This window comes from Pseudorasbora parva, chromosome 16, assembly GCF_024679245.1.
Source record: "Pseudorasbora parva isolate DD20220531a chromosome 16, ASM2467924v1, whole genome shotgun sequence".
Taxonomy (NCBI): domain Eukaryota; kingdom Metazoa; phylum Chordata; class Actinopteri; order Cypriniformes; family Gobionidae; genus Pseudorasbora; species Pseudorasbora parva.
Genome location: NC_090187.1, coordinates 34,593,550 through 34,620,438, shown reverse-complemented (window position 1 = coordinate 34,620,438; position 26,889 = coordinate 34,593,550). Strand labels below are relative to the sequence as shown.

At 39.3% G+C, this 26,889-nt stretch overlaps 1 protein-coding gene across 5 annotated transcripts in view; it reads right to left on the bottom strand.

Annotated features, from left to right (window-relative positions):
• Nucleotides 1-26,889, bottom strand: part of st3gal2 (ST3 beta-galactoside alpha-2,3-sialyltransferase 2) — a 46,463-nt gene that overhangs the window by 12,943 nt on the left and 6,631 nt on the right. The window contains exons 2-5 of one of the 5 annotated variants that reach the window (XM_067420459.1): nt 17,315-17,446; nt 6,110-6,305; nt 4,394-5,689; nt 2,545-2,738 (exon numbers count right to left, since the gene is read on the bottom strand). In XM_067420459.1, the coding sequence (XP_067276560.1) occupies nt 2,545-2,738; nt 4,394-4,879 (680 nt within the window). In that variant the 5' untranslated portion in view covers nt 4,880-5,689; nt 6,110-6,305; nt 17,315-17,446. Of the gene's footprint in view, nt 1-2,544; nt 2,739-4,393; nt 5,690-6,109; nt 6,306-9,227; nt 9,247-17,314; nt 17,447-26,889 lie in introns of those variants that run through there. The other 4 variants (XM_067420457.1, XM_067420460.1, XM_067420462.1 and 1 more) reach the window with 4 other exon arrangements.

Here is a 26,889-nt window from a genome sequence, read left to right as displayed (position 1 = left end):
AAGTACCATTAAAAAAACCTATCAGACAATAGAAACTTATATGAGCCAATAAACAACAACAGCAAACTCATTCGACTAGGGAAAAAAGCCCATATCATCTGTTAAACCATCTCTTAAACAGTGTCAAAATGAGAACAGACAGCAGTTAAACAAATAAAGAGACACGGAGACAGCTGCTGTAGGGCAGAAGAAAGAGATGGATTCAGAGGATGGGATTAATTTCAGACTTCACCGAAATAGCACCTCAATTTATACCTCCGTCTCTTTCAGCCTCTCCGTCTCTCTGATCTCCGGTAAACATACACTCTTCTGTCTCCCCCAGGCCATTATTTTACTCTTTTCTCAAAGCAGCAACACTTACATTCTGCCCTTTTCTATGTTCATTCGACTGAAACCTGCAATTGCAAATGTCAATCCACCATATCTGGCTGTGATCAGTATCCTGGAAAACAGGACTATTATGGCATACTAAAACTAAGGCGAATAAAACTATACATACAGCTCCGGAAAAAAATAAGAGACCACTGGTCTCTTTATTTTTGCCATAGCTGTATATTATACGCTGAACTTGTCACTTGTCACTAGCTCAACGGCTCTGGCAGAGCTGTGATATATAAATGAAAGGCTATTGCCAATTTTAAAAGGTGAGGAGCTGTTCCGCCCTGCATCCTGTTTCAGTGGAAATTGTCAACATATTAAATAATGCTGCGCATTAAAGGGTTAGTTCACCCAAAAATTGATAGCCCATGATTTACTCACCCTCAAGCCATCCTAGGTGTATATGATATTCTTCTTTCAGACGAATACAATCAGTTATATTAAAAAAGTCCTGGCTAATCCAAGCTTTATAATGGCAGGTATTGTTGCTCTGTTTTTGAAATCCATAAAAATGCATCTGTCCGTCAAACAAAACAGAGAAGTGTTGAAAGTGCCTTCTTGGAGTTCAAGATGCGTACACAGCGTCTGAAGAGCGCAACTGGTCGTGTAAGCCTTTGAACTGCAGAGGCACTTTCAACACTTTTTCCATAAACTGAATACGCAACATGACATCATGACTTTGCGTTAACAAACACGGCACTTTCTAAAGCCAAGTGGCGTGTTATCTGTGTGCATTTTGAGCTATCCGCTATGTCTACACCGTGTGATTCCGCGTGTATGTCTACGCCGAAATGAACCATCATCTCTGCGTGTATATCTATGCCATGTGATTCCACCAACCTGATCTCACAAAATGAATATTTATAGCCTAATTTTATATTTTGGAGCAACACACTCCACTCCTACCCTAAACCTACCCACTCTCCACAATATAAAACACGCAAGTTCACAGGCAAATAAATGTACAGTCACATGCATTTCTTGCAAAAACTGACCAAAAAAACTGTATAAAAGTATTAACTCATGTTGCATTCCAAGTCTTCTGAAGTCATACGATATCTTCATGTATAGAACAGAGTTGATCTTAATGTTTTAGTCGTTGAAATGATAATCGTGCCACACGCACACGAAATGGTGAGAACACACACGCACTCGTTCATATTTCTTCTCATTCTCATCTCAAGGGCAGTGTAAAGGGATAGAATGGAACGGCGTTGATAAACACACTAAAAAGCGATTATGCGTCTTGATAGCACGCCAAAATGGCATACGAATTGGCATGTCATATATACCGCATTTCATGAGATCAGTCTGGAATACGGAAGGTGATCGGCCGAAAAGTTACTTTAAAAAGTTTTAAATATGGATATTTTTCTTACAAAAATTCATCAATTCACTTCTAAAGGCATTTATTCCTCCCAGAGCCGTGTGGAGCACGGTATTTGATGGACAGATGCATTTTCATGGACTTCAAAAATAGAGCAACAATTACTACCATTATAAAGCTTGGCTTTAGCCAGGACTTTTTTAATATAACTCAACTTTAATTCATCTGAAAGGAGAATGTCATATACACCTAGGATGACTTGAGGGTGAGTAAATAAAAATAAAAAAAGCTAATTTTCATTTTTGGGTGAACTATCCCTTTAAGGCACTTCAGTGGGCCTTTAAAAGGTGATGTAAAATTATTATAATTAATCCTCTATAGTGAGTAGTAATTTATTTGTAGGTTTATGTCTCTTGAAAATGTAAACACTGTGGAAATGTGCTTATAAAATATTGCTTTGTTTGTTTGTATATCCTGAAGTCAGCCAGACGCTCTCAACCAAAGTTCTAAATTTGCAATGGGACTATCGAATTGATCAACCAATGGAAGATGATGGGGATGCTAAGGAAAAAGATATAATTTTTACTAGAAATAGAGAAATTACATATTTCACCTTTCATTATAATTGGGGAGAAAAAAAGAAAAAAGAAAACATACAAAGCTATAACAACCTTGCTTGATAAACTCATTCTGAATACAAGGGCACAACTTATATTTGTATATCTCTTTTCAAAACCCGGTCCCTATCATAATCTTGAATATGTATTTAAAATCCATTTTTCGAAAGACAAATGTTTGCTTTCCCTACTTTCTTTTCCCAGTGGCATTTCAAGACTCACCTCATGATGAAGTCGTGGCCATCAATCATTGGACCGTAACCTGCCCCGCGGAGGTTGCCTGAATTCCCCACCACGGCACAGCGCAGACAGCGGGCAGGGTCCCATGAACCGTATGGGGAACGGCCTGGAATGACCTGGAACAGCCTCTGTAGAACTTGCTGGATGTTGTGGGGTTTGAATTGAGGCTGCAACATCTGTACAGGGCCCAGAGGGAAGAGAAGGGAGGGAAAGAGGAAGCAAGAAAGAAACTGACATAAGGTTGGGAAGTTATCTTTTTACTTCAAGCCATCTGCACACCTGTCTGTGCACACATGCATACTAAAATAAACATCCAGGCAGCCAATTAGCCGCTGAAGCCCTCTGCAGTGATGGGGGTGGGGGGACGCATTCAAGACCAGACCTAAAATCTTTCCTTTTGTATTTTACTGACATCCCTTCATGACAAGGCTTCCTTCCAAGCAGCCCCCTTCTGTCTCTTTCCCCGTTTCTCTCCCTCCTTTCTCCTCCTCACTGTCCCTGCTGCCGATAGTTGGCAGAGTTTATCAGGTCTCCATTGCACCTAATAATTCTTGGCAGATGTTCTCTGGGTACAGATGCCAGATGCTGATTTTACTCTGTGGCCATCCACATGATGGGAGCCATTGTGTTTAATATGAGACTCAATAGATTTTTTACTGTATTTTTGATCAAATAAATGCATCGTTTGTGTGTAATAAAGACTTTTTTCCAAAAACAAATCTTAGGAACCCCAACATTTTTACCAGTAGTGTATATATTCATTTAAGTTATATGTGCATTTTAAAATGTATAGCAGGTATAGGTAAACATCTGATTTTAAATTTAAAAATTAATTTTATTTGAATTAGTCTCACACCACAGGATGCAGAATTGAATTGGAATAGCAGGAAGAGGACATAAGTACGTTTTGAGTAATTATGCCCATTGTATCCTAGTTTTAAAACCTATACCAAAATGTATTTAAAAAATCCATTAACATATTTATTAACAATCACATTCACTTTTATCACTTACTGATATACATTTTATAATTAAACTTTTTTTTGGAGTACTTCTTTATTGCACAATGCACATAATATTAAGCATAAAAGGTGTTTCAATATCACTATTAATAAGGATAGTATAATGACTGTATAATATCAATGCAATCTTTAAATGCAAGATATTTAAAGTGGACCTAAAGTATACTTGAAATAGTTGAATTTAAGCTAAATCAAATATACAAAATTACAAAATTAGTTGTTCCAAATTAGCAGATTTTAAGTATATCAATTTACTATAATAAAAGTACTATTGCAGGGTATTTATATTAAGTACATACATTTTTTGACCAGTAAGCAAACACCTACAACAATATTGTGACAGCATGTTTTTGACATGCAAAATTCAGTATTTTTCCTGAAGCGTTTTCCCAACCCCCATCCCCAAATCTTTATGCTTCTTTTACTTAATGCAGTTCAGCACCCTCCCTGCTTTTAATATACCCAAGTATTACAGACTAACATTTTTAGCTGACACACTTTTTTTCAGACGTTACTCATGTTCTCTTGGCTTTGTGTCGCTTAAACATGATGCATAAGCACAATTGCAGAGCACTAACATCTCTCATTTGAAGGAAAGAAGCACAATAAAATGAGGTCTCTTAATTAAGGACAGTGGAATTGTTTTACATGCAACATTTTTATAGTCATTTAATTTTGTTTTCCCCATTTAGCAAATGCATGAGGTCAAAAGCATTTCACAAACTAGAACCACAACAAAGTGTAGCCACCTCAAGGGAATGGATTCATAATGCTAAAAGCAGCAAATGAGTAAATGTAAGATCACTTACCACCCACCAGTAGTACACGTCTGAAGGCAGCTGGATGTTGTCCCGAATCCACACAGGCGAGATGTCCGGGTCATAGTTCTCGTCAAACCAGTCAGAAACGCCTGGGTCGCCCACGCACCGAGAGCAGGCACATGTCTTCTGCTGAGTACTCTCAGCTGGGATCACCCGGTGGGAACCAGCATAGCTGGGCACTAGCTTAACCCTGTGCGACTCTTCCCATCCCGGGGGTTCCAAGTAAGGCAGGCCGGTTCCTCCTCTCAGGGAGAAGGAGAAGAAGAGCGAGGTGAGGAACAGGAGGGCCAGGGATCCCAAGACCACGCAGAAGCGCAGAGAGCATCGCATTCCCCCGCGTTCTCCAGCCGCCACAGCTCCGACGGGCGCCCAGGGCCTCAGCTCGCCCGTCCTCTGAGTTCGTGCCCATGCGGCCCATCCCCAACCCCAGCCCAAGCCCAAGCGTCCCTCTCGCTGCGGAGGCACAGACGGCATGCGCCCGCCCCACTGCCATGAACCAGCCCCTGCCACCGTGCCAAACCTGGACTCGGTACTACTCGGCGTACTGAGCGACACAGGCTTTAAACCCAAAAGTCTGTGAATCTCACAAAACTGTTTGCCTGTGAACTACCGCTGCTGATCTCCCGTCTGTCAGTCTTCTCTTTCAATGTGTCACTGCTGCCGGGGAGCCTTTTACCGCTCTTTATTTTCGCTCTCTTCCCCCTACACTATAGGATCTCCTCCAGGTCTCTCTTTCACGCTTCTGAACTGCCACGGTTCAAACACACACCAGTCTTTCGCCTCTAAAAATCAGTCTGCTTGTAGGCGTGTGTGTGATCTGCTCTATTCTCCTTGCAATGACAGCTGGAAGAATAGCCCACTCTGTGGTTTTGACATCTCAGTGCCAGACAAGCTAGGCTGTCATCCGTGTCTGTTCCATTACAGTCCTCTATGAGTCCAGGTTTGTCACTGTAATCCGGTTTGTCCGCGTCCGTACACGTCTACCGAGCCACCGCGCTGAACTTCACAACCAGAGGAGGAAACGGGTGGAGTTTTCTCACAGACTTGTAATGAAGCTCTTTTGCAGACATCTTGGATAGCTTTATATTATACAACACTCTCTAAACTCTTTCCGTCTCATTCATTTGGCTGTAGTTGCGTATCCTGCGAGTTATTTTAAGTGCAGAGACATGCCACCCCACTTGTCTCCTTGGTCTTAATGGTGTCTTCAATGAAAGCAGCTTGAAGATTTAACTAGAAGGAACTCATCTCTCTGCTGCTCTCCAGTCCCAATGGTTCCGCTGTCTGGAAAATAGCAATGGGGTTTAAACATTTCAGTTTAGCACTTAAGGACATTCATCATCATAGTTTGATAAGATGAGCGCTTTGACTCGCTCCAGGTCAGTGGATAACAAAAAAGAACGAAATAAAAGGAGGAAAAGTTGGCAACAAAGATGATTCAAATAATCTTAACGGTTTAAGCACAAAAAAAGGGATTTGAGTGCCAAGGAGCTGGATTATAGAAAAATGCAAACAAATAATGGCATTACTCCATCAGATTTTCTTATAGCACTGCATTTGTTTAGCAGCTAGAGGATGTGAGCAGTTGCTTGCATGCGAATGTGTGTTGTGTCGCAGGACGCGCCTGCCAATTTCACAATGACAGCTCTTAACAGAATTGGTGAGGTGGAGAACTCGGATTTCAACAAGGCAATGTGCCCTGACCTGCTGTTGTACTGTAATCTCCAAATCTATAATCTCTGGGATGCTGCTGGCCCACCTGTGTGAGCTCTCTTTCTCTCTGCCAGTTTGCTGCAGAGAAAACCTGTCAGTTTGAGCGGGAGCAGTGCATCGGGATCATAGTGGAATCCAGCTGCTGGTGTCTTCAGCTGCTCTTCTTAATTCAGGGTGACCTTCCACACTACAGGGAAACGGACAGATGGACAAGTCCAGATTTACTTACTACCATATCAAGACATGGATGCAATAATATTATTACAGCCATGTATATTTTTCTTTTAGTTGCACAAATTATAAGACAGATTTTAATTGTTTTAATTGTCTAAGACAGTTTTCAAATTGTCAGAAAACTGCCACAAAAAAAAACAAAAAAAAACCATTATAAATTATTGGCAAGCATAGTTAAATAAAAATATATATTTAACAGTTACATGCCAAAATGTGTTTTCGCTCCAGAGACATTTCTTCCATATTTAATACAAATTCAATAGTCTATGACCTTGAAATATACACAGAAAAATAAAGCAGTGTGTGTTATGGTGTTTTAGCATAACACAATTACAAATGTACAGGCAGGGCCGCATCAAGACTATAAGGGGCCCCTGGGCTTTTACCTCTTGAGGGGCCCTTCATCCATTGGAACTGCATAATTAATCGTTAAAAGTTATGGTCCCACCCCTTTTACCCCACCAGGTGGCAACAAGTGACTGTTAAATATGCATTTGTCATTGAATCATTTTCAATTTTACTCAATCTTTTTAATCACAAAGCCTTTTATTTTACGGGAATAAATGTTATTTAAAAACATCCAAATCTATAGGTCTGTTATATAAAATACACAAATATAAGTGAAAAAAGTGCACTTCCAGGTACTTAAAGACACCATGAATAGGAACTAAAATGTGCTTTTAATACATTTTATTTTTTTTAAAATATAGAGATAGTATGTTAAAAACACATTTTAGTTCCTATTCATGGCATCTCAAAATGTTCTTAAGATTATCGTCGAAACGTATGATAAGGCCTATTTAATTATATGCAGCCTATGCAGAATTTTTTGTATCAAATTTTTTATTACAACTTTTTGTATCAGCTTTTCCACAGCTCTAGTGTGGTGGTGGCTAGCTAACTACTGGGAGCTTAACTAAGTTGTTAAGTTTAAAAGGAGTTAATTATTTTGACAGACTATCATCTAGCTATCTGCTGCTAGCCTACTGTATCACAACCTACCGGTACATGCTGGTGATTCCTTTTCCCCTTCACCATCAGTGTTCTGATGTTCTACTTTATCTTGCGCTGTTTTTCTGTTTTGCGCACTACTTTTATATTACGGGACATTGCTGTCACACAGTGGCGGAGCAAGGATTTTTTTTTTAGGGGTGGCCGGGCAGGGGCCAGCAACCATTCTGCGGTGGCACAGAAATCTTTGTTATTTCAACATAAAAATTAGTTTGACTATTATATGCTGGACTGTTTTAGTGCATACAACACAAATGAATACAGTTCATCTGTACTTAATTGTAATTGAGATAGTATAGTGAATTAGATCATGGAATACTGAGTGAATTTGACAATTTCTTAGTGCTATTCCCCACCTCCAGGCAAGGGGCTTACATTATAGCTAAAGTTTAACCTGCTCAGTCAGCTTGGTTCTGGTTCTCAAAAACCCAATAGCTTGTTCTCCATTGTTGCATCTTTCATGGATGAGACATGCAGATAACTACGTAGCCTAAATTATTCAATCTTCTTTGAATTTTATATAATCAATTAACTCTTCAACAGTTCTGAGTTAGTCTGTAAGGACTGTTTCTAAACCTTGCAACTGAGAAAGTAAAGACTGAATGTTAGTAAAGACTTTCTATATTAGTTGTCAAAAAAATAATTGCAACAGTTCTGTCAAAAATTAAACTCAGTAAAAGAAAAAAGTGTGTTCTCTATTGAATCCCTAAGAATATTAATTTATTTAAATGATATAATCAGGACAGAAGTCAACATTTTATTTGATGCATTTAAATAATTTGTTGTTTGTGTTGGCTACTTTACAAGTTAAAGCAAAATAAGCGCCTATATTTCAGTAAATGCAGAGTGCTCACATTTATTTGAGCATTAAAAAAAAACGTTTTATCAGCTTATGCCTTCGGCTATATTGCTATATTGCATGGTGGAATATTTTAGAAAAGTTTTGATGCAACTTTAAACACGTTTTGTTTTATTATTTTATACCATAATAGATTACTGAAATACGATTTTGCATGTTGGTAGTTTCTTTTGTGCTTTATTTCAAGTGATATAGCCTATAGCGCGGCTGAGCGCGCCCCATTTCCGCGTGATATTCAAGAGTGCGCTTCTCTTGGAATCTAACAGAAGTGTCACCAGTTTTCACATACGTCTTTTGAGCGAACATAGTTTTACCGGTGAGGGATCATGATGATTGCGTATTATTGAGCGGAGTCACACCGGTCCGCTACGCTCATTACAGGCTCGATCTTTCTCTTCAGAACGCCCTTGTATTGACAAATGGTTGGGTTTAAATCGGGCTCATAATTACTGTTAATGTGTCGGGCAGGGCCAGGCTCGGACAAAATAAGGGGCTCGGTATAGAGTCGGGCTTGATTTTTTGAGCTCTAAGCTCCAACTGTGACTGATGATTGCAGGGTTCATTGAGTGAGAGGGTTTGACTGACATTTCTCGAGCAGGACTTGCAAAGCCCGCATGTGCATTCAACGCGATAAAGTGTAATTTTAAAGGGACAGCCAACATATTATAAAATCCGGTTACAAAATTTTCCGGCATCATCGGGGCCCTCCCCCAGCCCGGGGCCCTGGGCTTAAGCCCAGGTAAGCCCGTGCATTAATGCGGCCCAGTGTACAGGGGATTCGAAAGCCCAAGACTTTTTTTATTATTATTTTTTTAAATGTGGACCACTAGTCCTAAGGTCACCAATCGAATAAGCTAATTTCTGACCATATGAAGTGAAAACGTTTAATGTTTCCATTGAATCACAAGATTAAAGCCATGGGCGTCAGCTATTACCAGTAGTTTTAGGGGGGCTTCAGCCCCCCTAAACTTATGCCTCAGCCCCCCTAAAAAATATGCGATTAACCTTTAAAACATATGAAACTGGCGGCAGGAATAGGCTTCGTCCCGTCTTTTAGTCTGTCTGTGTGTTGAGTTCTTCAATTCGCTGCCGTAGCCGCGACGAGCAGAAGGCACGTCAGAAGCAGAGGTGTGTGTGTGTGTGTGTGTGTGTGTGTGTGTATAAATCTGAGCCTCATTGGTCTGTCACCGCTCGTCAATGTCAAAATATTTGAGAAAACCAATCAAATCAGAGTAGGCGGGCTTTATGTTCACACCATACACTGTAAAAAACATAAAGAAACTGCTGAGGCCATGAGCGCGAATTTTAGCAGCGCAACTCGACAACGTTAAGTGAGAGAAACGTGCAGTTGAAATAAACATTTATGTTTGACAGATGCTGCTTCAAGTTAGAAATTTTAAACGATAGACAAAAATATTCAGGCAAATTAATAATCATTTGTTTAATTTCGTCATTTTGAGTTGAAAATATGCCTATATGATTCATAATAGGCCTAATTAAAGAAACAAGAAATATTAACAAAGCCATTTTCATCAGATTAGGCATATTGATAATGAATGTGTTTATATTGTAAATTAATATAATTCCAGTTGTAACCTTCAGTTGCCTAAATTAAAAAAAATCTAAGTTTTTTTTCAGTAGGCTATTGGGCATATTATAGTAATGAAGGTGTTTATATAGTGAATTAATTCAATAAACTTAAACTTTAATAAACAGTACCTAAATTAACATGTCTAAGAAAATTATGCATAAAACATATAAATATCAGTATATTAATATGTAAAGCATATTTTTACTTTCTTCACTGACGAAAATGGAAAAACTAGTCTATAACAGTCAAAGCTCAGCGTTATTAGGGGAAGTGACAGGACAAGATAAAAACAGAGAAAAAGAGATGTGGAGATAAGAGACAAATAATCTAGCCTACTGCTCAATGACATGGTTTTCAAGCTATTGTTATCTAATTTTTTGGCCTTCAGAACATCTTAAAATGCACATATGTAGATCATAGTATTTAAATATTCTTGGGTGACCATGCCCCTGAACCCCCCTAAAATTTGGGATCTTGGTGATTATAAACCTGCCAACATTATTGGGTATGATTAATGCATGTATGCTACATATGGCTATGCAATAAGGTATTAATATTAGCTTTATACGTAATAATTAACAGCCAATATTGTATGGGTTTGCATGTTAGTAAGCTACTAGTTAATAGGACAATTTGGACCCCAAACTAAAGTGTGATTTTTTTTTTCCATAGGCTACCCTCAATGGGGGCTAAACCCCCCGAAAATGAAAATCCTAAAAACGCCCCTGATCAAAGCAAAAGCTGCTGTCATTAAAGCAAAAGACAAACCAAATACTAAGAAATTAATTCTTAATTTATGTTCATTTTTCTATCCAGCGTCACTATTTTTAAAGGGGGGGTGAAATGCTGTTTCATGCATACTGATCTTTTTACACTGTTAAAGACATGGAATCCCATACTAAACATGGACAAAGTTTCAAAAGTTAAGGTGGACGTTTGATGGGAGTATTTCTTTGTCAAAAATACTACTTCCGGTTAGTCATAAGTTTCGGCAAGTTTTTTGAGATCATGCGTCCCCTTTGACGTTAATGGGGGCGGAATTTCCTTGTATGGGCCTTACGGACAATTCTACCGGAAGAGCGTGAGAGAGAGAGAGGGAGAGAGCGAAAGTAACAGCCTACGCCCATCAAAGCACTGGCTCGTAGGCTGCGCTGCACAGGTGATGTGCACAATTAACAATGACATCAAAAAGTGCGTTTTTGGTTGCCAGACCAAGACAGTCCTGCACAGATTCCCCAAAAACCCCGCGGTAAGGCAACAGTGGATGGAATTTGCTTTTCCGGATCAGCAACTGAGTTGCGCGAATGTTTATATCTGTTCGCTGCATTTCGGTGCCGACTGTTTCATAAACAAGGCCCAGCTCGACGCCGGATTTTCCAATCGCCTAATGCTGAAGGATGGAGCAGTCCCAACGATAAAGGTCCCAACGTTAGAACCGCGGGCGGTGAGTTAGACTGCTTCAAATGTCTGTGTTTTTGCCTATGCTCATCAAGTAGCCCAAACATGATCACGTATAGTTACTATATATATATTACTATATATAGAAATTGATCAATGGAGCATGCGATGTGTAGTGCGTGTACATTTGTTTAGCTGGCCACTATATGTGTAACTTTATGTTTGTGTATTGTAAAAGCACTCCAAACAACAATACACAAAGAGTGGGGAAATTTGTTGAACTAAATAAGCACGCTTCTTCATTCAAATGCGCTACTATTCCGTGTCTTTCTATGTAAACACTAACTTAGCCTGCCGTGCAAAACCAGTCCGCTTACTAACAATTGTCTACACAAACCACGCGTAAACACACACACACACGTGCACAACTGCACTTCTCACATGTACACCTTCAAAGACAAAAATACGACGATATAATTCAAGTATAAATATGTAAATAACACAAGCCGCTAAGCATATTATATAGTTAGTGTATAACTTGTACCACATAGAGACGTCCTGCTCTAGTCGTTTTTGCTGCTGCTCCTGTTCAACTGCAGCCTCTGGGTCTGATTCCGGATCATAGATGTATGGCTGTATCTGATTAAAAGACATATTTTTATTTTGAATAAAGTTTTTCCCGCTGTTAGGGATGACACAGCTTTACGACGCACTCGACTCAACATAGCAGCAGCGAGCACACGTCATTATTTAGCTCCGCTCACACGACACGCCCCCACCCGCTCGGCTTTTTTCGGAAAGACTCGGAACAGCGCATCTTTCTTATATAATTATTAAAAAAATAAAGACTTTTCGGAGATATGCAGGATGCAATGCTACTCTATAGGTACTCAAGATTGACATGACACTGACTGAAACTGAGTGTTTCACCCCCCCTTTAATATTCTGATCAAATAATTGGCAAAGATGAATATTGCATCAGATTAGAAAATAATACAAAAAAAGGCATTTTCACTAGTGGTCTCAGAGAAGTTTTATGCCACAATGGGTAAAATAAAAATGTATATATATATATATATATATATATATATATATATATATATAGAGAGAGAGAGAGAGAGAGAGAGAGAGAGAGAGAGAGAGAGAGAGAGAGAGAGAGAGAGAGAGAGAGAGAGAGAGAGATGGCAATATATACATAGCCATTAGCTGTCCTGATGCATCAAAAGCCGCTGTTCTTTTAATATTTGAGATATCCATATCCTATTTTACAATCCTTCTTTGCCCCACTCTTGTTCACTGACTTTTCATTTTCATCATCTTCACTGATATCTGTCCCTCACACACATTTTGTGAAGGGACCACAGTTGAAGTGTTTCTATCTTTGGGGCTCTCTTGTGACCGTTGATTTCTGTTGAATATTCTCTGTAGAACATCTGCTGAGCTAAATTACCAGAGCTGAATATGTGGAGCACAGACACCAGTTCAGGCACCACAGAAGGACATGAACTTCACTGCGATCACACAAACGCAACACTTCAATCGTGGATTTAAAAGAATATATTGACAAATATCAAACAAACAGGTGGCTCGTGCTGCTTTCACTGTGGCTGCAGATTAAATCACGTGACTGTGATTGCATGCGTGGGCGAGCCGCTCGAGATCACATAATGCTCTCCCCTTCCACTCCAATTAGAAAAATGAATATCGGATTTAATTTCTCCGGCAGCAGTAAATGACTACTTCTTTGATCGAGACGTTCTCATCCTTAAACCCGACACTTCTTTTTAGGCGCCCACAGTAGGTTACGAAGAGAAAAACAGCGAGGTGACATGCACATTAATTTAGAACTGCAGGGATTTCAGTTGAATAATGTTTATTTCTGCTACAGCCTTCAAGCTGTTGATTACTTACCAGTTATCAGGTGATATGACAGAGAGCACGGTTAGGTTTGATGTTCTGAAAGGCGTGAACGCACCCAAGTTTCGACTTTTATTATGTGAGCTTCACACGTTTTTTTTTCCATTTATCTTTTCGATTTTGAACTCCTAGTTTATGTACAATGTAGTCGCTAGTGAATAGCATTAATGACATTTAACTTTTTTTTAAATCATTCTGTCAGCAATGTTTTGGCTGTGCACGTTTGAGTAAAACAAAACAAATTAGGCCTAGCTAACGATTTTTTAAAATACATAATATTTATTTCTCCTACAACATTCATGCTGCTGACTAGGCATTGCCACAGTAATCAGATGATGCCGACGGCAGCGTGAACATAACGTTAGGCCTATCGGTTCTACCTTAAACCCGCCCAAGTTTTGACTTTTATGTGCGCTCACACAGATGTTTTGTAGCCTATCTTTTCGTTTACATACGTATCTTTAGTTTATGTACAAATAAGCTCAAATTAAAATGTAGTTGCCAGTGAGTTGATGAGTGTTGTCTGCAATTATTCATTGACATTCAACGTTTTCTAAATCATTTTGTCAATGTTCTGGGGTTTGTGTTGTGTTAACTAAACGAATTATAACGATTTTAAAATATAGTTTGGATATGTGAATGTGTCATAAAATGACACCACTTTTGTGGTTCTGAAAATTTTCAGTAAATCTATAGCTACACTGTAAAAAATTATTGCTGTTTTTTGTTGGTTTAACTTAAAAAAGTAAGTAACCTGGTTGCCTTCAAATTTTGAGTTGATACAATGAAGGAAATTTGTTTAATAAATAGAAACTCAAAACTTTTTGTATCTGAACCACATAAAACATTTGATAAATCATGAAAATAGCACTATTTGGCATGTTTCACTGTGTCATCAGGTATAAAACACACACAATTCCCCAATATGCTTACAAAATCTTTTAATAATATTTTAATAAAGGTTGTCGAATCTCAAAAAAAATTCATTGTATTAACTCAAAATTTTAATTTCAATGAACTCAAAATTTTAAGGCAACCAGGTAACTTTTTTTCTAAATAATTTTTTACAGTGTAATGATAATTGGCTAATGGTTTATTTATAATTTCAGATTTTCATTAATCATTTAATTTGTCTATATTGATCTGATACTTTCAGGTAAAAAACGGGGTGAGTTTTATCACCAGCAAATAAATGTGATGCACTTCTATAGCACTAAAAAAGTATGAAAGTCAGTACACTATACAAGTCCTTCTAAAACAATTAGCATATTGTGATAAAGTTCATTATTTTCCATGATGTAATGATAAAAATTAAACTTTAATATATTTTAGATTCATTGCACACCAACTGAAATATTTCAGGTCTTTAATTGTTTTAATACTGATTTTGGCATACAGCTCATGAAAACCCAAAATTCTTATCTCAAACAAATTAGCATATTTCATCCGACCAATAAAAGAAAAGTGTTTTTAATACAAAAAAAGTCAACCTTTAAATAATTATGTTCAGTTATGCACTCAATACTTGTTCGGGAATGCTTTTGCAGAAATGACTCCTTCAATGCGGCGTGGCATGGAGGCGATCAGCCTGTGGCACTGCCATAGACAGTAAAAGAAATGGACCGAGCTATCCCATTGCCTTCTACGGCGTTAAGTGATGTCAGTATAGGAGCACTCACTTCCTGATGGCTGAGAGAACTGCGCAGGCTCAGACTGAGCTTGACGACGTAGATGTGACGTGAGCCTCCTGTCGGACAGCTGTATGTCTTCTAGTAGATGTGGAAAGTGAAAGCTGAATCACGTTGTTTAAATATTTTCTCCCGTTGCTTTTGGCTCACTGTGGGCTTCTCCCCATTCTTCCCCCTTGACTTTATCAGACTCTATGTCTCCACGTCCCCCCGACTGTCTCATAGAAAGTAAAAGATTGCCTGCGAGCGTCTCCTCAGGTCTATACGGTAATTTCTCAACTGTGCGACAGAGTCGCGTTGGTTATGACGCTTTCAAAAGCTTGTCTTCATGGAACTGTTATTCCGGTTCAAATAGATATGGTTCAGGATCTGCACCAAAGTAAATATCTTCTGAAATGTCTCTCACAAATGTCTCCATGGTTACAACGCATGCTCTCTGAGCAAGCAGATCATCATGCTGTTTATGTTGACAGAAGAAGGCGCTGTGTTATATCATTGCACCGCTACACCCATGACAGCCGCAAAGTTCCTACGCTGGAATGAGAAAGTAGTTCCTAGCTATAACGGTCTAAAAAAATAGAAACTTTTCATTTTTCGTTGGTCTTAGTACACGATGTAACTATAGAAGAGTCAAGTTTTAAATAGGAAAAATATTGAAAGTCTTTGGTCATTTTGATCACTGATGCTAATGGACCTATATGATTCAATGATGTATGCTAAGCTATGCTAAAAGTGCTACCGCCAGATACAGAGATCGGCTGAATGGATTCAAAAAGTGTAAAACTCAACTGTTTAACTCTAAGGGACTTGGAAAATGAGTCTATTTTCAAAAAAAGTGGAGTGTTCCTTTAAGCTCATCCAGAGTGTTGGGTCTTGCGTCTCAATATTCTCTTCACAATATCCCACAGATTCTCTATGGGGTTTAGGTCAGGAGAGTTGGCAGGCCAATTGAGCACAGTAATACCATGGTCAGTAAACCATTTACCAGTGGTTTTGGCACTGAGATACAGGTGCCAGGTCGTGCTGAAAAACGAAATCTTCATCTCCATAAAGCTTTTCAGCAGATGGAAGCATGAAGTGCTCTAAAATCTCCTGATAGCTAGCTGCATTGACCCTGCCCTTGATAAAACACAGTAGATCAACACCAGCAGCTGACATGGCACCCCAGACCATCACTGACTGTGGGTACTTGACACTGGACTTCAGGCATTTTGGCATTTCCTTCTCCCCAGTCTTCCTCCAGACTCTGGCACTTTGATTTCTGAATGACATGCAAAATTTGCTTTCATCCGAAAAAGTACTTTGGACCACTGAGCAACAGTCCAATGCTGCTTCTCTTTAGCCCAAAAGTGGCTTGACCTTGGGGAATGCGGCACCTGTAGCCCATTTCTTGCACACGCCTGTGCACAGTGGCTCTGGATGTTTCTCCTCCAGACTCAATCCACTGCTTCCGCAGGTCCCCCAAGGTCTGGAATCGGTCCTTCTCCACAATCTTCCTCGGGGTCCGGTCACCTCTTCTCGTTGTACAGCGTTTTTGCCACACTTTTTCCTTCCCACAGACCTTCCCACAGGTGCCTTGATACAGCACTCTGGGAACAGCCTATTCAGAAATTTCTTTCTGTGTCTTACCCTCTCGCTTGAGGGTGTCAATGATGGCCTTCTGGACAGGGTCGGGTCGGCAGGCTTACGCATGATTGTGATTTTGAGTAATGAACCAGGCTGGGAGTTTTTAAAAGCCTCAGGAATCTTTTGCAGGTGTTTAGAGTTAATTAGTTGATTCAGATGATTAGGTTAATAGCTCGTTTAGAGAACCTTTTCATGATTATGCACATTTTTTGTGGGTTTTCATGAGCTGTATGTCAAAATCATCAGTATTAAAACAATAAAAGACCTGAAATATTTCAGTTAGAGTGCAATAAATCTAAAATATATGAAAGTTTAATTTTTATCATTATATTATGGAATATAATGAACTTTATCAAAATATGCTTATTTTTTGAGAAGGACCTGTATAGCCTAGGATATAACATCTCAAATAAGGCAAAATCCTCCTGAAGTAGAATTATGCTCCCAGTTCCAGTCTATTCAATTCATGCTTCATTTTCTCATCAAGCATCACATCCTCTTTACCCCCATCCAATATCTCAAAATGACAGTCTTCTCATTTATAAAGCCATCAGCACACATTGCTAGACACACAACAGACTCAAAAACCGACAGCTGAGATGTCTAACCATTATGTTTCTCTTTTGGTCAGCAGACTCAGCACATCTAAACATGAACAGCTACAGGTAGGCTAATAAGGCTATTGTTTTCACAGTTGTGCTCAACATATTAACACACATATCCTTGACTCCACACATACAGGCAACTGACACATGCTTGTAATACGTTCTCAAGGATAAATTCGGGCAGAGAACACAAAATATCAAATTTTCCATTTATCCCTTTTAAGCCTTACAGGTATTACACAGAATACACACAAAACATCAACTGACCTTAGCTTACCCTCTCTTTTGTTGTTTAGTCGCTTTTAGTGAGTCTTGACCAATGTGCCTGATCAGCAAGGGTGAGCCGAACACTGTAGAGTGGGTGTCTGAGTTGCCTTGGCAACGAAACCTCACAGCTGGCTGCAATGGAAATGTAATTGAAAGAGAAGAGCAGACATTCACTTACTGGGTGGGTTTGCATTCTCTCTGACTCACTGCTGGACAGGTTATTCTCACATATTCAAATTGTCAACGCTCCAATTTTGTGCTATCTATGACCTGATTGGAAGCAGCGAGGAAAAACGATGCCTGTGTGCCCAGTGACTCTAGGGTTAACGTACTGACAAAACATGCACTCTCTCCCGGCTGAGGATTAATCTAATCATAAAATAGTAATTTTCAACGGCTTGGCCCTAAGGCTTAATCTAATTTCATGTTTAATGGATTAAACCCTTTTAAAGCTGGATACATTATTGCTTGTTAGACCTCTCTTGGGAAGAAAGTATGATTATCGTGTCTTTTTTTTTTCCATTAAAAAATGTAGTCTAAATTTATGATTTAGCAATTTCAATCAACGTTTTCTACCAGGGTGATCTGGTGTCAGTGGATTGTGTGTTCAGAAGCATTTGTTCAGTCGACATTTTGAAACTCTATAACTGCAAAACGAATAGCATTTAATTCCTGGGAATGTGGACTAATAAAAAATGGAGACGTCATGCTGTTAGTGCCAGTGTATGTCAGTCACAAAGAAATTTTCAGATAAATAATCAAAACTGAGGCCATGATAGTAATTTACTGAGTTCACAATACTGGACTTAACTCGAAGATGTGTTTTTAAAATGAAACTGAAAATGCAAAGTGCCAAGTTTGCATCACAGTCATACTAATCACAAAAAACCTATCACTTCAAGGCAGTGTATGGGATTTGTTCCAGAAACATTTTTTTATTATGCTGGTTGAAATCTCTTCACATTCTAATAGCAATCACTAAGTTAAGAGGTCTAAATGTATTTATATGTATACACTCACCTAAAGGATTATTAGGAACACCTGTTGAATTTCTCATTAATGCAATGATCTAATCAACCAATCACATGGCAGTTGCTTCAATGCATTTAGTGGTGTGGTCCTGGTCAAGACAATCTCCTGAACTCCAAACTGAATGTCAGAATGGGAAAGAAAGGTGATTTAAGCAACTTTGAGCGTGGCATGGTTGTTGGTGCCAGACAGGCCAGTCTGAGTATTTCACAATCTGCTCAGTTACTGGGATTTTCACGCACAACCATTTCTAGGGTTTACAAACAATGGTGTGAAAAGGGAAAAACATCCAGTATGAGGCAGTCCTGTGGGCTAAAATGCCTTGTTGATTCTAGAGGTCAGAGGAAATGGGCTGACTGATCCAAGCTGATAGAAAAGCAGCATGCAGCAAAGCATTTGTGAAGCCACAACATGCACAACCTTAAGGCGGATGGGCTACAACAGCAGAAGACCCCACCGGGTACTACTAATCTCCAAATAGGAAAAAGAGGCTACAATTTGCACAAGCAAACCAAAATTGGACAGTTGAAGACTGGAAAAATGTTGCCTGGTCTGATGAGTTTCGATTTCTGTTGAGACATTCAGATGGTAGAGTCAGAATTAATAAAACATAAACCGAATGAGAACATGGATCCATCATGCCTTGTTACCACTGTGCGGGCTGGTGGTTGTGGTGTAATGGTGTGGGGATGTTTTCTTGGCACACTTTAGCTCCCTTAGTGCTAATTGGGCATCGTTTAAATGCCACTGCCTACCTGAGCATTGTTTCTGACCATGTCCATCCCTTTATGACCACCATGTACCCATCCTCTGATGGCTACTTCCAGCAGGATAATGCACCATGTCACAAAGCTTGAATCTTTTCAAATTGGTTTCTTGAACATGACAATGGGTTTACTGTACTAAAATGGCCCCCACAGTCACCAGATCTCAACCCAAAGAGCATCTTTGGGATGTGGTGGAACGGGAGCTTCGTGCCCTGGATGTGCATCCCACAAATCTCCATCAACTGCAAGATGCTATCCTATCAACATGGGCCAACATTTCTAAAGAATGCTTTCAGCACCTTGTTGAATCAATGCCACATAGAATTAAGTTCTGAAGCTGAAAAGGGGTCAAACACAGTATTAGTATGGTGTTCCTAATAATCCTTTAGGTGAGTGTATATTATCTGTGGAAAGGGGTAGGACCATAAAATGTTCATCCAATCATTGCATTCGGTCCTAATGCAGTGATACCATGTCCTTCCTGCCTGTTAACTTATGTATTTTCATACCTACATGCACCCTGCTTGCGCAGACATCACACATCACTGAGCACCAAAACCTCCAAAGCCACCTTTTACAGTTCCTCGTGAAACAAAACAGTTTGCTTCATGCCATAAATACTTTAATTTGGAAGAGATGGAAACCTGTGACGTTAAACAAGGAGAGGTCAGTTCATGATTCAAGTTTCAATGGCAACACTATCAACACCGAAGTGATCTGCAGCAGTCAGGTGGTACAGGTCAGAGCTCTTTAAGTTGTTTATGTTCATTATTATTGTGATGTTATGTGCTTTGAGACATGAGGTAGTTTAACGCTGTCTCTCCTGGTGCTTTCAATTGCTCCCTGCTGTACGCGTTCATGTGTTTTGAAGGATGCGTGGCTTTGGAGATTCTCTGAAGGGAGGGTCGGATCTTATGTTTTCAAAGCTAGTTCGCTAGTTCAAAGGTATTGCTAGCCTCTCTATTTAACCCAAAGCCTTAAAGGGATAGTTCACCCAAAAATGAAAATTCTGTCATCATTCAGTCACGCTCAAGTTGTTCCAAACCTGTATACATTTCTTTGTTCAGCTGAATACAAAAAAAAAAAAAAGATATTTGGAAGAATGCTTGTAACCAAGATAGTCAATGGCTGCCGAGATCTGTTTGGTTATAAACATTCTTCCAAATGTCTTCCTTTGTGTTTAGCAGAACAAACTAATTCAGAAAGGTTTGGAACAACTTGAGAGTGAGTAAATTATGATAGAATTTAATTTTCTTTGGTTGAACTATACCTTAAAGGGGGGGTGAAACACTCAGTTTCAGTCAGTGTCATGTCAATCTTGAGTACCTATAGAGTAGCATTGCATCCTGCATATCTCCGAAAAGTCTTTATTTTTTTAATAATTATATAAGAAAGATGCGCTGTTCCGAGTCTTTCCGAAAAAAGCCGAGCGGGTGGGGGCGTGTCGTGTGAGCGGAGCTAAATAATGAAGTGTGCTCGCTGCTGCTATGTTGAGTCGAGTGCGTCGTAAAGCTGTGTCAACAGCGGGAAAAAAACTTTATTCAAAATAAAAATATGTCTTTTAATCAGATACAGCCATACATCTATGATCCGGAATCAGACCCAGAGGCTGCAGTTGAACAGGAGCAGCAGCAAAAACGACTAGAGCAGGACGTCTGTATGTGGTACAAGTTATACACTAACTATATAATATGCTTAGCGGCTTGTGTTATTTACATATTTATACTTGAATTATATCGTCGTATTTTTGTCTTTGAAGGTGTACATGTGGGAAGTGCAGTTGTGCACGTGTGTTTGTGTGTTTACGCGTGGTTTGTGTAGACAGTAAGCGGACTAAAAAAAACACAGACATTTGAAGCAGTCTCACTCACCCTTCTAACGTTGGGACTGCTCCATCATTCAGCATTAGGCGATTGGGAAAATCCTGTGTCGAGCTGGGCCTTGTTTATGAAACAGTCGGCACCGAAATGCAGCGAACAGATATAAACATTCGCGCAACTCAGTTGCTCATCCGGAAAAGCAAATTACATCCACTGTTGCCTTAACGCGGGGTTTTTGGGGGAATCTGTGCAGGACTGTCTTGGTCTGGCAACCAAAAACGCACTTTTTTGGTGACATTGTTATGTGCACATCACCTGTCCAGCATCCTGGAAATTCTGCCCCCATTAACGTCAAAGGGGACGCATGATCTCAAAAAACTTGCCGAAACTTATGACTAACCGGAAGTAGTATTTTTGACAAAGAAATACTCCCATCAAACGTCCACCTTAACTTTTGAAACTTTGTCTATGTTTAGTATGGGATTCCAAGTCTTTAACAGTGTAAAAAGATCAGTATGCATGAAACAGCATTTCACCCCCTCTTTAAATAAGGGGTGTCCAAATGGGAGGGCCACTGTCCAGTTTAGCTCCAACTTGCCTCAATACATCAGCCTGGAATTTTCTCGTATGCCAAGTAAGACCAACAAGTAAAAGATGCCAACATCTCTAATCAAATTCAAGTCTCAATTAAATTTTATGTAGCCTTCAGGTTCAATCGTGTTTATTTCCCATTCTGCCTCTCAGAATATACTGGCTCTTGTTTTTATTTGACTCTTTTTCAATTTCATCTTATTTTATACCCTCTCAAGGGAAAATTTATTTTGCCTTGTGTGCCAAACATGAAAGAAGAACTATATAACCGTAGGTGCTATTTTGACTCATCTAAACAAGATTCTGCCTGATTAACTTAATGTCACAATTATCTTGGGCATAAATGAAAATGGTTAAGTTCTCATCTAAAAAACATCCTTACGCATCAAATTAATTATAAGACCTACATAAACAAAAAAATATTTCATGCCATCTCTTTTAACTTAAATTAAATATCCCTAGCAAACACTTTCTTTCTTTTAACTCTGAGAATATATTTCATATCCATGCTAAATGGGACATTGCACTGAGGAGGCACGGGATTATCTAACAGCATCCAGCAAAGCAATCCGTACCCATGAATTGTGTTTGTGCCCAGAGCAATGAGTTAACATGCCCCCTAGAGTCACATTCTCCTGGAGCGACTGTTAACCCTACATCCTGCCTCTCTTTACAAACCCGACTACAGCTATCCACAGGGGATGCCACCAGTCAGGTCCTCCGCGTCCAGCCCGCAAAAGCTGTTCTATTATGATTATGATCAACCATGATAAGCTACACTGCTGTATAAAACAGTCCTCATAGATCTCAAAGGCCGTGGAGTTATACTGTAGTTCTCAATACCATCTCAATCAGTCTCAAAGAAGAAGAAACAGATTATAGGATTTCAAAATGGTTGAACAGGACAGATCAGTTTGTCACAGCAGCAATGGATGGTACAGTCATTAGCCTATGTCTTATTCTCGCATAAACTGCCTCACCAGAAATTTGTGTTTGTGTGCCATGGGAGCTCTTAACAGCTGCAGCTGCCCAAGTGTCTGACTCAGCACCCCATCCCTGCTTCAGGCTCTAAAACGCAGTATGTGTGAAAGTTAGCTCCTACTCAGGAACATTGACTTTGATTATAATATACACAGCTCTGGAAAAGATTAAGAGACCACTTATTGTGGTATATATACTGTGCAATGCTGCTTGAAAGTTGTGAACCCCTTGCAGAATCTGAAAATATTTAACAAGAGGTATCATACAAAATGTTATTTTTAATTTAGTACTGTTCTGTATAAGTTATTTTACATAAAAGATGTTTACATATAGTTTACAAGACAATTCTTTTAAAAATGTATAAAAAATGACCCTTTTTAAAAGTTTCTGTACCCTTGAGTTTTACTATGTCCTTACCTGGATGATTCACAGACTGGCTGTTGAGTGTGAAAAGATGGATCTCAAAATCATACAGTCACTGCTGGAGAGGGTTCAAATATGCAAGAGATGCTGGAGGATTTTTCAGACGAACATTGGGCAGTTTCACTGCTCAGGACAAACAAGGGACTCAAGAACAGCCATCACAAAAAGACAAAAACAGCCGTGGCTCATCCAGGCAACAGCACACAGCAGCCTATTAAGGATACATACACGTTTAAATGCAGTCTTTTTTTGTAAATTCTTTTTTTGTCTTGTTGACTAAATGTAAACATCTTTAAAGAAAAATATCTTATTCATGACAGTACTAAATAAAAAAATAACATGCATCTTGTATGATCCTTTTTATTTTGTTAAAATTGTTCACAGAGATTCTGCAAGGGGTTCGCAAACTTTCATATAACTGTCATTTAAACATCACTGTAAACTAGGGGGATTTATCAGGTAGGTCTACTTTAGGTTTATTTAACAACATAATTAAATATATAGAGCTACAACTAGGGTTGGGAATCGTGAGAAATTTTCCGGTTCCGGTTCCGGTTCCGATTCCGCCTAACGATTCCGGTTCCGATTCCGGTTCCATTAAAATTATTAAACAAATAGTGGTAAAGGAAAAAGGCACAATACGCAACTTTAAACAATCCTTTTTTATGTTTATTACTTGCTCTCAAATGAATTTACAGGTTGGCAATGTCAAAAAAAGTCCTGTACTATACATATATTACAGGATTAATCGAGCCATATGGAATTTATGGAGATTAAAATAAACATGTTCAAATTTACACCTCTGAAATTGTCTTATTACATTTTCTCTCTCTGTTTTAGGGATGTTAACCGATGACCGTTTGACCCATGGTTGACCGTATCAACGTTAACTGATCAAAGTTGTCGGTTAAAAAAAAAAAAGTGATCTCTAAATTAGGCTATTATAGACAGTGGACGCTACTACAGTTAGCCGTCTCATTATAAAATCTTTTTGTGTGAAGTGAACATATCCCTCGCACTCAATTTTTCATAACTCTCCTGTTTGTACTTAATAAACCAATAAAAACATTTGGGGCGAGGTCGCAGCGTTTGCGCGCTCACAAGGTTTGCAGAAAGTATACAGGCTAAAACACTCGAGGTTAGAGCCAGAGCAGACGACAGTATGAAGCGTCATTCCGCATAAGATGGGCTTACATTTGGAAATATAATATCTACATTTCAGTGGTACCGTAACACATAAGGTGTTGATCGTCTTTCTTTATTATTGTTAGCACTAACTTACCTCGAACTAAAGCGGCGTCTCTTCAGAGCTGTCATTTTCTTAAATGAGCCGCGGCAATGTTTCAAATGAGCTCATAACGCTAGACAAACGCCTTTATTTTCAACGCGATCACCTTGTACCCAAACCATTTCGAAACTAATGAGCCATGGTCCTCGGATTACAAACAAGCTCCTCGGCGCCGCGTTTGCGGGACTCGCGCTGTGGGGGATTTTAAAAAAGTGACGTGAGGGGAAGGGAGGCGGCAGCGCTAAGACAGTGTGTGTGTGTGTGTGTGTGTGTGTGTGTGTGTGTGTGTGTGCGCGCGTGTGTGAGAGAGAGAGAGAGAGAGAGAGAGAGCGGGAGTGCGGCTCGCGGCTATGCTCACAGCGCTTCGCACACACATTGCTCCAGAACCGTTTTCGGAACCGACACTCAGGAATTTCGCGCGGTTCCGGTATTTTTCAAAAATCAGTATCGGTTCTGCATAAGAACCGGTTCTCGGTTCCCAACCCTAGCTACAACAGTCAGAGCAGTGAGGGATTTTCTTTTGTTTGATTAACATTAAGCACAGACAGAAGCAGGTTTATTAGGCAGCTGCCACTTTAAGAGCTGCACGGATCCAATAAATTGTTACCCAAGCACTTTTTTTCTCAACTGATTCTTCCCTTAAGACAGAACTGCTACGTGAATACTCACCAAGAGGGCATTTTGACTTAATTTTGTGAGTATTTGGCCATTACGAAACTCAGTATAGGTCATCACCACAATGCCTTGAAGGAGCCTGAGTTTCGAAACAGTACCACCTGGTGGAGATTTTTTTCAAATGCTTATAACTTTGGGTGTGGTTGACTTATTTTCATGGGAGTAACTTTTTTGTGTCCTGAATCCTTGCCAAGTCCAATGATACCATACTTGCCAGGTTTCGGCATATGGTTTGTGCAGCATTGTAATTACAGTAAAACCGCTAGTCGGATCGAGACAAAACCAGATCAGAAGTTCGGAAACATAGGTTGATAGCTGAACGCTAGTGCTCAAATGCCAAAATATTGATAGTAAGGGGTAGTCAAATCCAATTAAAGTCAGGTGTCAGTCATTATTTACGTGTTTTTTCATATAAATATCTAAAACTGCATGTTATTTTCACCAAAATTGGCACACATGTATGGGCTCACTCCAACATTGTGCCTGTTGGTGGTGCTATAATTAAACAAAACATGAAATAGGTTCTATACAAGTCAATCTATTAATGCAGGGTTTCAAAATTTTTGCTTAAAATTGTCTCCATATGTCTTTATTAATTTTTGCAATTGGTCTGCTACTAGCTTCCTTGTTTTCTTCTGTTGCGCTTGGCCCCAGTATTGCTGCTTGCAGCTATAAATGCTGGGTTAAAAACAACCCAAGTTGGGTGTAAAATGGACAAACCCAGAAATTGGGTTGTTTGAATAGGTCCATTTACTGGGTTCAAACTACACAATTTCTGGATTTGTCCATTTTCAACCCAACTTAGGTTGTTTTTAACCCAGCATTTTTTGCATTAACCCAGCATTAACCCAGTGTCACAAAATGTAGTTTAAAGACTTTTTCAGGTGAGAATGTAATTTTTTAAAGCTTAAATCTATGGTTTATTTATAAAGATAGTTCCTATTTAAACTTTTGATCTGCTTTTTTAAGGTTGTGAGATCCAATCGATCAGCGGGCGCTCAGCGCTCGTTAACCCCGCCGAGAGCAGCCTTTCCTTGGCTAGTCCTTTTGACGTCTGCCGCTGGCTCTGATGTCTCTGTGGTTAAACATGAGATATAATTTGTCTTGTGTTTATCTAACGGGCGATCTTTGGTCTCATGAATCTATAATTTGTTCCCTTGCTATTCGTTTTTGGCTGAGGGCAAAGTGAAGTTTCATTTATTTCTTTGATCGGACATTAAACAAAAAGACACTGGGTTGTGTTTTGTCATATTTTTAATTTTATTACACTGAAGATAATCATACATACATCACATACTAATATGTTTAATATTTTTTTTAAAGTAGTTAAACCAAAAAAGGCAGTGTTGTTTTATATTTTGTTTTGTTATAGGCTAAATATGCATAGTGAAGATAATCAGTGTGCGCGTTGCCTGAACTACATTTGTGTGGCTATTAATATGTTTAAGATTTGTCTCCGTTGCTCTTTTGAAATCTCCTCACTGTTCCTCTGTAACATATGCATGAATTATCCATGCATTTGTGGATATCTACTTCTCCATCTACAGTATCTCTTTCGATTTGGCAAGTACAGAAAAAGATGCGCTTTCAACCTGTGTGCCTTTCTACGGCCTAACTCTCTATTCTCTCACTCATTCTTTCTATGCCATCCTCTTATGACTATTTTCCTACCTTTCTCTGCATGACAAAGTGTTTCTTCTCCTGTGCTCAGAAATGTCTCTCTCTCTCCCTCACTCATCCAGTAGAGATCCTCTCAGGCCACCTAGACTGGGGCCAGATGCCAAGGCCTGTCGCAGAGCCCATCGATCTAGAGGAAAACCAGGGGCAACGCTGGCTTCAGAATACCACAGTAGAAGCCCTCATTGCTGGCACAGTTAACCCTTATCTCATCTCCTCACTGGATGTTGCTCACATATTCTGAAGTCATGAAAGTGCTGCAACGATAGACTGTAAATTTTTGTACCAATTATACCATTCCGTAATCTGTCAATTAGATATTTA